Raw genomic sequence first — 12213 nt, 5'->3', positions numbered from 1 at the left:
AACAACCATAGAACCAACCAAAGTTGCTACTCTACAGACCGCAAAACAAAATTGGCTACATCACTCAACAGACACTTACTTGATACAAAAATATTTTGGCATCTTAATTGGCTGACTTACCATATCAATTTCACCATCTTTTCATTAGGCAAGCTATCAATGGCCACCCTTGAACCTGGAACTCGCGTTGAATTGGACCAAAGTAACCCCCTCCACTCAGCCTATTATATAAGAACTCATAAAAGAGCACCCCACCCTACTGTGCTTTCAAATTCCAGAGTCAGGCCGGCAGCCGCGACGAAGATAAACCTTACCCAAAGTATCGGGAGGGTCTGAAGCGCCTGATGTGACAGGCAGCCCTCCCGTGCGCTTGTTTCGGCTCTGTTGTTGCTAAGCCCGGCTGCATGGTTCCCTCGGCCGGGCTGACTCCTCCCCCTCAGACTCTGCTGCTGCCTATACTGAAGAGGATATTTAAAAGAGCCATGACAGGAAATTGTCATGGCTCCCCCTGGGACTCCTCTGAGTGTCAGACCTTGCCTTGGTATTGAGGCTCCATGCTTGGTTTTGGTGTTCGTGTTCCGGATCCGCTCTCCATCCTGCTTCTGCTCTTCTCGTTGGACTGACTCTTTGGCTCCTGACCCTCGGACCGGTGGTGGTGATCTTCTGTTATTTGACTTGGACTGGCTCTGGACCCTTCTCCTTTGTTGTTCCTGGATTGGCTTCGGACCATTCTCCCGCCTGCTCCTGGACCGGATCTCGACCTCTCTCTGGACTTCGACTCTTGGACCGGCTTTGGACTATCCTTCGACATACATTCCCGGACTGATCACGACCTGCTGGAGGTGCCAGCAGTCTGGAACCCACAACCTGCAGGAGGCGCCTGCATCAGGACCATCTTCATTCTTCAGGGAGTCTCCTAAGTCCCAGCGGCCATGTCCCTACGTGCTTCTCCTGGGGGGATCATGAGCTTCCAGGGCGAAGCCTTCCTCTAAACATCTTCAGCAGGCCTAGCCATCCTACGGTAGAGACCAAAAAGGAACGACTTCCTTGCGGTAATGCTGACTCTACCTCGGAACAGGGGTCCACTTTTCATAACACCGACACGGCAACAATGGCCTCTCTGTCTGAGGCCTCTGGCCCACCCTGGATCACCCCTTTTGTAAAGCCCCGGGACTTACACGCGTCCCAGGGCTTTACACGCGTCGCCGGGCCTATTTAAAACAGGCCCGGCACGCGTAACCCTTTTAAAATCTGGCCCAATGGATACAGATTATATCCTCTATGTAGAAAATACATGATCGACAACAGCAAATTTTAAGTCCTTCATTAGATTATGCCTCCACTTCCCACTGTGCAATCAAGAGTGTTTCTCGCCAATATTTCTCAAGCAATGTTTAGGTCCAATGGATCCAGCAGTTTTCTGTACTTGAAGTGCTTGCTCCAAAACTTGCCCACCTGATTGATACAAGGGACAGAGCTTTCTGGGTAGCAGGCCTGTCCCTGTGGAATTCTCTTCCCGAAAATCTAAGATCTCTCACTGACCTGAAACAATTTTAAAAAGACTTGAAGACACTTCTCATCTGTGAAGCTTTTGTACTAAAACAAATTCTGTCTTCATTTTTTGAAGTGAGTTTTGATTTTAATTTTATGAAGTTTTTGTGTGTTTTTCTGTGAGTGTTTTAACTTGTAACCCACCTCGATCCTGGGAAAGCACAGGATATACATTGGATCAATAAATAAATAACTTGCATGGGAAGATAATTATATACACTATACCTTTCAGTTTGGCTGATGACACCGCGATATTGTCGCAAATTGTTTTAATATGTCTGTTGGGTGTCGGCTTTTCCGAGATCTTCTCCATTTTCTGAGTTTTTCTGTTTTAGGTATTGAAATATTCCTCAACATCCCATTATGAGATTTCAACAGTGCTTTTACTTGGTCATTACAAAACATTTATGGCATCATGGAATTATTCCCATCAGTCAGTCAGATTACATTTTGCATTCATGGCATTAGTAGAACCATTATACTTAATGAACTGTAAACATTCCTTGGAGCCCATTCATTTTTTTCAGTGAAGTATGACCAGAGTTGAAATTGGAACCAGGCATGACATTTCTTCTCGCCTATGTCACTTAGGGACGAATATAATGGCCTAAGTGTTGTATACCATGTATATGGGATGGGGGCTGTTCAATGCAAAAAAAAACTTTCCTGAAAAAAAAAAAGATGTACCAGGATATTTTCAAGTGCTACACTGTGATTGAATTCTTGTGTAGGTTTTAGACTGATCAATCTGGCTCTGCTGATGTTAACAGTGAGCTCACACCCACGGTCATAGCAGACCTTCAGAGTTTGTCATAGAATAAACTTTGCCAGCTTCTGAGATCACAACTTAGTTCCTCTTTCCTCCCTACGTTTTCCTTCCAAAATTCTACTCCTGCAGCTTTAGTCATATGTTTGTTTGAAATCAAGGCTAAAGATCTTCGCTGTGCTCTATTCCCATTAAAAAAAAAAAAAGTCTGAATTATGCAAAGCACACTTGCAGCCAAAATGCCTAATTTCAGTTCTGATATCAATCTTTGCTTGTAGACACATTTAGCCATGCATATGGACTACATACAAGGCCCTTAAGATATTGGCTATAACTGTAGCAAGTAAATAATATCCTATCTGGTAGCCGCTCCCAGGACTGGACTTAGAATGTTAATAACCCATTGTCCTGGCATTTGTAAGATCACTTTTTATTTATATGATGATGGGAATCTACAAAAAGCTTGTGGTGTGTTATGTTAAAGGGGGATTCTTTGACATCTAAGGACATGGAAAAGGCAGTTATCACTCCACATTGTCAATCAGCATCAACAGGGCATTACCTCCATTGGCATTAATATGATTAATCCGTGTACAGCTTTTTCACTTCCTGTTGAATACTCAAATAAAAGGAAGGGAAACACTGTATGCAATAATACTTTGTGTGAGTCTTTCCTTTAGAATCCGACTCACAAGTCATCTTCGTATGCTTGTATCCTTTAAGTGTAAGACCATTTAAAAAGAAACTAAAAGACCATCCAAGCCTGTACACAGAAAAAGTGCTTGAATAAGACTTTTGAAAACAAACAAAGCGTTTGTTATTTTGGGTTGTAAAGAAAGCTTAGTATCTTTGGACCTCAACCTTCTGAAGCTGTTCCTTTAAAAATAAATGGAAGTTGTAGTCCATTGGGTGTCTAGTAGCTGGTGAGTTTGAATGCTTTCTGCCGTTATGATGCATCATCATTCTAACAATAGTAATTGTTTTTTCCTGTGATCTTCCTCTCTCTCCTCCCCCAACCAAACAATGTTCTGAGGCTTCACAGCTCTGACTGTTGTAATGCACGCTCCATGTTCTCAAAGTTTGCTTATGCAAAAGAAAAGAGTAAATTGGCAGCTTCTGAGGGATGAGTAAAACCAATTAGAAACGTATGGGTTTGTCTAGCAAAACTCCATATGATCACCAAACTCTGAAAAGAAAGTCTACCCACAAATAAGAAAGCTGTCGTTTCCTCTTCCTTCCAAACAAGATGCAATATCTGCAGTCAGGTGTGTTCCTGGAATCATAATTTCCATTGTATTTGGCTGCTTTCATCAACCAATCTTCCAGTGTTCTCTGTCCATTTTCCTTCTATGATGCACTGATGTCCACATGTCAAATCTAATTCCCTTTTCTTTTTCCATGTGTAATCACAGAGGAGGCTTTCATGTTAACAGTGAAGAGCTATCACATTGCTCTGATAGGCAGCATGAATAACAAGAAAGAAAATGACAGACATAGTTCAGATTCTGTTGTTTACCAGATATTTTGATCTTATTCTTTGGGCTTTTATTTCAGTGCACAATAAGGCAAGCAAAAGCAGCATCAGGAATGTTTATCCGTAAGGAGAGCATTATCAGTTTGATTGCATGCTTCAGGTGTCAGCTTCATTTCTCCTTTGCAAAACATTAGTGTTGCAGAAAATCTAGTTTGGGCATGCATGGCAAAAAAACGAAAACCCAAGACTTGTTTTGCTTGCTAGAAAGAATTTATGCAAACATATGCTTCTCTGATATGTAGAGTATTGATAAAACTCCATAGCTTTGTGACTTGCAAAGATGGGTTGATGGTCATCACAGGCATTGCCCTTGATCGGTGTCTGCCAAGTACATCAGGGTTCTCAATCTTGAGAGGGGACATAACCCCTACTGGGGGAGCAGACATATCATGTGGTAATCAAGACAACTGGCAGATTTAAAGCAAATCATAGAAAGTACTTTTTAACTCAGCATTCAGTCAAAATGTGGAATCTGTTGCCGGATGACATGGTCAAGGTGACTAGCAAAGTGGGGTTTAAAAGAGGTTTGGACAAATTTCTGGAGGAAAAATCCATAAATCATTATTAGCCAGGGAGACTAACGAAAGCTATTGATATCCCTGGGAGAGAGTAACAAGAAATAGATCTAATTTTGTGATCTGCCAAGTTCTTGCAACCCCGACTGGCCACTGTCAGAGACCGGATGCTAGGCTCAATGGACCTTGGCTGACCCAGTATGACATTTCTTATGTTATTATGAGATAGCCAACACCACCTTGGCAAAAGCCCACTATCTGCCTCCTTCTCCCTTCCTGCTCAATGAAGGAGAGAGAGAGAGAGGCTAGGAATGCCATGAGGTATCTGTATCCTCCTTACCAAAGAGTAGCTGGGAATGAGCAGGGCTGTCTGCTTCTATCTCCAACTCCCATCCTATCACTCACAAAGTAGAGAGGAGCTGCCTGCCTTACCAATGCCAAGGGAGAGAGAAGAACCATAGAGAAGGGGAGCCAGAGAATTTTCAACATTTATATAGAGTATATTGTATTCCTTTCAGTGAATAAGATCTAATTAATTAGGATAATTAATTACATTTTGCAAAAGCATGAGGGTGGAGGGCTTTGAGCCCATCTGAAGCTATTGAGGGGGCTTGATGAAGTAAAAGTTGAGAACCACTGTCTAGAATGAATTCACTCAAAAAGGGTAGCAGGTTGGCAAAATGAGTTCATTAAATTTGATTAAAGGGGTGAAAGATAGTTGTTATTTCTTGATCAAGAAATCAGAAGTACTTCCTTTAATTCTGAATGACCCAAGGCTGATTTTGCCCAGCAAACCAAGTGCTTTCTTTGGGTCATTAGGATGATTATACAAATACTAAAAATTGTTCACTAAATGTAAAATATAATAATTAATGAAAGGGTTGTTATTGATTTTTTTTTTTTTTTTACTGTCACTGGTCTGAAACTGAAAGAGTTTTTGAAAATTGTACCCCTTTCTTCTCCCCCCACTTCCCCTTGCTGGAGGAGGGATGGACAGGAAACTTCTCAAAAGGTTGAGTCGTACTGCAGTGCTTGAATGTGTCCTATAGGGGATCGCTCTTTAGCAAATGATTGTCCTGCCCCTTTCACTTACCTAGTGCCTCACCTCCAGTTTGTAAAAAAAAAAAGCCTTACTCGACCCCCAACTCAAGCTTGCACCTCCGGTATGGCAATGCTCAATGTTGCTTCTGAAAAGAAATAATGGCCACCTCCTCATTTGTCAGGAGACAACATTTATGATTTGCTTCTGTAAGTCTATCTGGCTCAGGCATGTCACCATGTTAACCATTTCTGTAAAATCACTGCGCTGAAGGAAAGTATGATGCAGTGATTTGAATCAACATCATTCAACATTATTTAAGACACCTTAATAAAAAAAAATAAAAATAAGAAAGTGAATGATTTTCTAAGATGAGCATAAACTGCTAATAGTAGGACAGCATGAAGTGTATGACTGACAGAATCATTTGACTGATATCTAAGAATGCACGTTTAGTATTGCATAAGAGTGCACTGCTGAGAACACAGTAAGTCATTTACATGCATGTTTAGGTATTAACCAATGGAATGCCAGCCTTCTTACTACTCAATGACATCATGAGAATGTTGGGCTAAAGAACGAACTTGTGCTGAGCAACCTAAAGTGCTGAGGAATGCCTTATTACCCAAGAACGCACAGCTTAACGCCTCGGATTGCTTGAGCGGAGATGAGCCAGAGTACAGATGTGTTCCGAAGACCTGTTAACGGCCTGCTATATCTTCTTCTTCTTTTTTTTTTTTTTCTCTCTTCCAGTGCCACAATGGGCCTTAATAGCCATAGCCATAGTAGCAGTGCTCTTAATTCTCACCTGCTGCTTTTGTGTCTGTAAAAAATGTCTATTCAAAAAGAAGAACAAGAAGAAGGGGAAGGAGAAAGGAGGGAAGAACGCCATTAACATGAAAGATGTGAAAGATTTAGGGAGGACCATGAAAGACCAGGTAAAGTAATCTGCATGATCCTGGATTTCCTCGGCCGCTTTTGTCTTAGCACGGATGTACCCATCAGAAGTTATCTTGCGGCAGGCCTACAATTACCTGTGCAGGCCACAAATCAGTGTAATCAGGCTAGGCCCAGGTATGAATCCCGTGGTAGCTGTCATAGGCCTGGATTTATCCAAATGCACTAAATATTGCATGCGATATGAAAAGGGATGTGTTTTATGGTAATAGGCAGTTTATCGCAATTTGCGCTAATACCTATGGGGCAGATTTTAAAAGCCCTACGCGCGCCGAGCCTATTTTGCATAGGCCCGGGGACACGCACAAGCCCCAGGATGCGTGTATGTCCCAGGGCTTGAAAAAAGGGGCGGGGAGGGGGTGTGGCCAGAGGACTCCATGGGGCCTCTAGGCCAGGGGAATCGCACGCTGGCACTTGGCCGCCGCGCGCAACCTATTCCTGCCCAGAGGCAGGTGCAACTTGTAAAACAAAGGTTAGGGGGGGGGGGTTAGGTAGGGAACAGGGAAAGCCATCGGGGCTCCCTTAGGGCTCAGCGCACGCAAGGTGCACCCACTTGTGCGCGCCAACCCCAGATTTTATAACATGCACATGGATGTTATAAAATTGGGTAGAGATTTGTGTGTGCACAAATCTATGCCCACAGGTATTAAAATCTGCCCCTATGCGAAGTTCTATCTTAGTGCAAATTGTGATAATGTTTTCACAGTTTGCAATAAGTGCCAGAATTGTTGTATTTCCCACATGCAACCACTGGGGGGACGACCATGTTTAATAGTTTTAAGCTGAGTGTGTGAGAGAGAGAGAGAGAGAGAGAGAGAGAGAGAGAGAGAGAGAGACTAGCCATAATGTCATCACACTAGATATATATTTATATTTCTATGGGAGGCCCATCTAGTAACTCGAGGTGAGGTTTAGGTATTAGTGAAAGGGTTAGTGGCCACTTTGATATTCAAAGTGAGACGTTTGATGAGAACAGTGCTCTCTTGTGAAGATTTGATGACCCTCGGAGTGAGGAAACTCACCCAAAGATGAGATTTGTGCAATGTTCTCTCAACCTAGCTTGATGGACGCTCTAGCTGGGTAACATCAAGCTAGGTTGAAAGAACATTGCACAAATCTCATCTTTGGGTGAGTTTCCTCACTCCGAAGGTCATCAAATCTTCACATGAGAGCACTGTTCTTGTTCTGTTCATATGTCTCACTTTGAATGTCAAAGTGGCCCCTAACACTAATACTTAAACCTCACCTCAAGTTACTAGGTGGGTCTCCCATAGAGATATAAATACCTATCTAGTGTGAGGGCATTATAGCTAGTCTCTCTCTCTTTCTCTCTCTCCTTAAAACCACTGGCCAAAAATCCTCTCATTTGCATTATGGTGCTTTTGCATGCGTTAAAGGCATTTTTTGCATGCAAAAACGCCATATAGCACTTTGTTAAATGACCCCCATAGAGAGGTAGGGAAGCCATACAGAGCCTGAAGCTCTGGGGGCAGGTGGGGTTGAAGGGCATTGTACGCTCCCTAAAGGTTTTCATGTTAAGCAAGCTGAACAAGTAAACAGAAAAGCGGCCTTTCTAAGCTAATGTACACTCCGAATGCTGCAGGTTTCGCTGGCGTCTTGTACCTGACTAAATGTGTTTACCCGAGGGACACAGAAAACACCTGAGCGAATATTTGGACACAATGGTAACTGACCGAAAAAGGTGGGGTTGAATTAGCTAAAGTGTGCGACTTGTGAGCAGTAGCAACTATCCCGGAATTTCAGCCCCCGACTACTGCCCATTTGCCCATCCTGAATACACATTCTCCATTCAGTGCAGTCCTAATCCATTTATCTTAAAAAAAATATATTTAAAAATCTGTCTGAAACGGAAGCACATCTTAGAGTCACTCACCTCGTGCTTGGATCAGAAAGAGCTGGTCACTCTGGCTGCAGCTGTTAAGAAATGTCCTTAGGAAGAGTGAAGATCAGTGGGGGAACAGTCAGGTATTATAGGAGCATGTCCAGGGAAGGGAGGAAGAGTGAAGCACACCTAGAAATAAATAAATAACTAAAAGAAGGCGGCTGGAATGCTGACATTGGGATTGGCGCTACCGTAGGATCAAAGACTGCCACTGATCCCTGCCAGGATCTTTATCCTCTTCCTTTATAAATTTCAGAGCATGTTTCATTCCGTCTAGGATTTTGGATTTTCCCTGCATACCTGTTTCCCTCTCCCGCCTCCCAATATTTAAATTTCATAAGGAGTTGCAACTAGAATGTCTAGCTTTTTCTGATCCAAGCAACAAAGTGAATGAGTGTAAGATATACTTCCATTTTGGATAGATTTGTTTTGTATTTTTTAACATAATTGAATTATGAATGTGCTGAATTAAGAATGTACACGAAATATGCATGAATGGACAGAAGCCATGGTTAAAGCCTTGGCGACTAGAGCTACAACTCAGAAGTTTCACATTTGGGCCAATTCAGTTCCTTATTCTATCCCCTAGGTATGGAATAAGACAAAACTTTGCTATATCTAGCCCCTTTCTTTAAATCATAGATGCTCCTTACGTGCACGACATTCGGTATCTTTCATCACCAGCAGAATTCAGTGCTGCCACCTTTCTCGTACTATTTCTATAGTACAGACATGCAAGCAGTAAATTCAGTGTTGCATACATTTATTTTAATGGTGCCCCAAGATACTCCCAATCTTCCATATATCCCAAATTATATATATAAACACTTCCAAGTATTTAATGTAAACCATTACGTTCTGGTTCCTTAATGCATTAAATTGTAGTATATCATAGCAGACCTTGCTTGATTAAGCATGACTGAAGTTTTAAGAGCTGTTAGCATGATGGCAGTATGCAAAGGTTTTCTGGAGCATTTTGAGTGTTTGCCCAGAATATTCATAGGGTTACATTCCCTTTGTATTGATCCAAAATTCTGGGTCTAAAGTGATTAGCTGTGTGGCAGCTGGCAAGCACAAGTGCATTATAGTTAGGACTGTATGACAATTTTTAAGATGAAATTGACACGGTTTAAATTGTTTCCAAACCATTGCACTAATGATGATAAGCATTGCCTTTCTTCCCAGGATAAGCATTGTATATTTTATTGAGAAATATTTATCTTGAGTTTGTTATGTCTGATGTAAGACCATTCCTGTTAAATTAGATGTTATAGATTGTGTTGCCTTTGTAATAACCTGGATAAATGACCATGAGTTCAAATATAGTAAATTGTTTTGGAATAAATGGTAAATTATAGTTAAAAATTTAGACCAAAAAGAATCCCTTTTTTCGTTAAAAAGCCAATTATATGTCCCACAATGTTACAATAAGCAAAACTAGCCTGTTATGAAATTGAATTTTTCTAATATAGTAAGTCGGTGAAATGATCATTGTTATAAGTTTTTAAAAATGACTAGTCCTTGGGCCCAGTAAGCCACTTGATCTACAGTTCAGAAGTCTAATTTAATCTGAAGAATATGGAATATGGATTAGCAGGTAGGGATGTGAATCGTTTTCCATATCGTCTTAACGATAGAAATCGTGTGGCAGGGCAAGAAAATCGTCTTAGGCACGATTTTTTAGTTAAAAAATCGTTAAAAATCGTTTTTTTTTCCGATTAGTGCGCACTAACTCGAGTTAGTGCGCACTAACGGGAGTTAGTGCGCACTAACTGGGAGTTAGTGCGCACTAACTGAAAATGATACAATTTGACACTTTTCAGGTCAGTTAAGGTCAGTTTAGGAATGAATATGTATTCCTATTGGCTGCCCTCTTATTTATTCATGTTACCAAGTTTCCTACTGACAGTATATGGGGGATGGGAAATGGAAACAGTTGGTAGCTTGACAAAACAAGTAATGTGATCAGTCAATGTGACTAGAACTTGTGCCCTAACCCTGATACCAGGGGTATTGTGATCTTCCTGCACACAGTGCCCTATCCCTATTAATACCAGGAGTGTTGTGATCTTCCTGCACACAGTGCCCTATCCCTAATACCAGGGGTGTTGTGATCTTCCTGCACACAGTGCCCTATTCCTGATACTGGGGGTGTTGTGATCTTCCTGCACACAGTGCCCTATTCCTGATACCGGGGGTGTTGTGATCTTCTTGCACACATCCCGGTATCAGGGATAGGGCACTGCATGCAGGAAGATCACAACACTCCTGGTATTAATAGGGATAGGGCACTGCATGCAGGAAGATCACAACACTCCTGGTATTAATAGGGATAGGGCACTGCATGCAGGAAGATCACAACACCCCTGGTATCAGGGATAGGGCACTGTGTGCAGGAAGATCACAATACCCCGGAGGAGTGAGGGTCAGGCAGCTCCCCCCTGTCTGTGAAGCCAGCCTCTCACTAGTAATGCAGGGAGGGAGCTGTCTCAGACTTCACCATCCACCCCCCCCCCCTCACCCACACACCATTCACTAGCTGGGACATGGGGGAAGTCAGGAGTGAGGGACAGGCAGCTCCCCCCTGTCTGTGAAGCCAGCCTCTCACTAGTAATGCAGGGAGGGAGCTGTCTCAGACTTCACCATCCTCCCCCCCCCCCTTCACCCCCACACCATTCACTAGCTGGGACATGGGGGAAGTCAGGAGTGAGGGTCAGGCAGCTCCCCCCTGTCTGTGAAGCCAGCCTCTCACTAGTAATGCAGGGAGGGAGCTGTCTCAGACTTCACCATCCACCCCCCCCCCCTCACCCACACACCATTCACTAGCTGGGACATGGGGGAAGTCAGGAGTGAGGGTCAGGCAGCTCCCCCCTGTCTGTGAAGCCAGCCTCTCACTAGTAATGCAGGGAGGGAGCTGTCTCAGACTTCACCATCCTCCCCCCCCCCTCACCCACACACCATTCACTAGCTGGGACATGGGGGAAGTCAGGAGTGAGGGTCAGGCAGCTCCCCCCTGTCTGTGAAGCCAGCCTCTCACTAGTAATGCAGGGAGGGAGCTGTCTCAGACTTCACCATCCTCCCCCCCCTCACCCACACACCATTCACTAGCTGGGACATGGGGGAAGTCAGGAGTGAGGGTCAGGCAGCTCCCCCCTGTCTGTGAAGCCAGCCTCTCACTAGTAATGCAGGGAGGGAGCTGTCTCAGACTTCACCATCCACCCCCCCCCCTCACCCACACACCATTCACTAGCTGGGACATGGGAAAAGTCAGGAGTGAGGGTCAGGCAGCTCCCCCCTGTCTGTGAAGCCAGCCTCTCACTAGTAATGCACGGAGGGAGCTGTCCCAGACTTCACCATCCTCCCCCCCCCCCCTCACCCACACACCATTCACTAGCTGGGACATGGGGGAAGTCAGGAGTGAGGGTCAGGCAGCTCCCCCCTGTCTGTGAAGCCAGCCTCTCACTAGTAATGCAGGGAGGGAGCTGTCTCAGACTTCACCATCCTCCCCCCCCCCCCCTCACCCACACACCATTCACTAGCTGGGACATGGGGGAAGTCAGGAGTGAGGGTCAGGCAGCTCCCCCCTGTCTGTGAAGCCAGCCTCTCACTAGTAATGCAGGGAGGGAGCTGTCTCAGACTTCACCATCCACCCCCCCCCCCCTCACCCACACACCATTCACTAGCTGGGACATGGGAAAAGTCAGGAGTGAGGGTCAGGCAGCTCCCCCCTGTCTGTGAAGCCAGCCTCTCACTAGTAATGCAGGGAGGGAGCTGTCTCAGACTTCACCATCCTCCCCCCCCCCCCCCCCTCACCCACACACCATTCACTAGCTGGGACATGGGGGAAGTCAGGAGTGAGGGTCAGGCAGCTCCCCCCCTGTCTGTGAAGCCAGCCTCTCACTAGTAATGCAGGGAGGGAGCTGTCTCAGACTTCACCATCCTCCCCCC

The 12213-nt window shown here is 44.3% G+C and overlaps 1 protein-coding gene across 1 annotated transcript in view; it reads left to right on the top strand.

Annotated features, from left to right (window-relative positions):
- SYT1 (synaptotagmin 1) overlaps window positions 1–12213 on the top strand; it is a 1065451-nt gene that overhangs the window by 846332 nt on the left and 206906 nt on the right. The window contains exon 6 of the mRNA XM_029597128.1: window positions 6159–6343. Within this exon, the coding sequence (XP_029452988.1) occupies window positions 6159–6343 (185 nt within the window). The remainder of the gene's footprint in view (window positions 1–6158; window positions 6344–12213) is intronic.

This window comes from Rhinatrema bivittatum, chromosome 4 (genome assembly GCF_901001135.1).
Source record: "Rhinatrema bivittatum chromosome 4, aRhiBiv1.1, whole genome shotgun sequence".
Classification (NCBI taxonomy): domain Eukaryota; kingdom Metazoa; phylum Chordata; class Amphibia; order Gymnophiona; family Rhinatrematidae; genus Rhinatrema; species Rhinatrema bivittatum.
The sequence above is the reverse complement of the archived record's forward strand: the minus strand, read 5'-3'. Positions and strand labels throughout refer to the sequence as shown.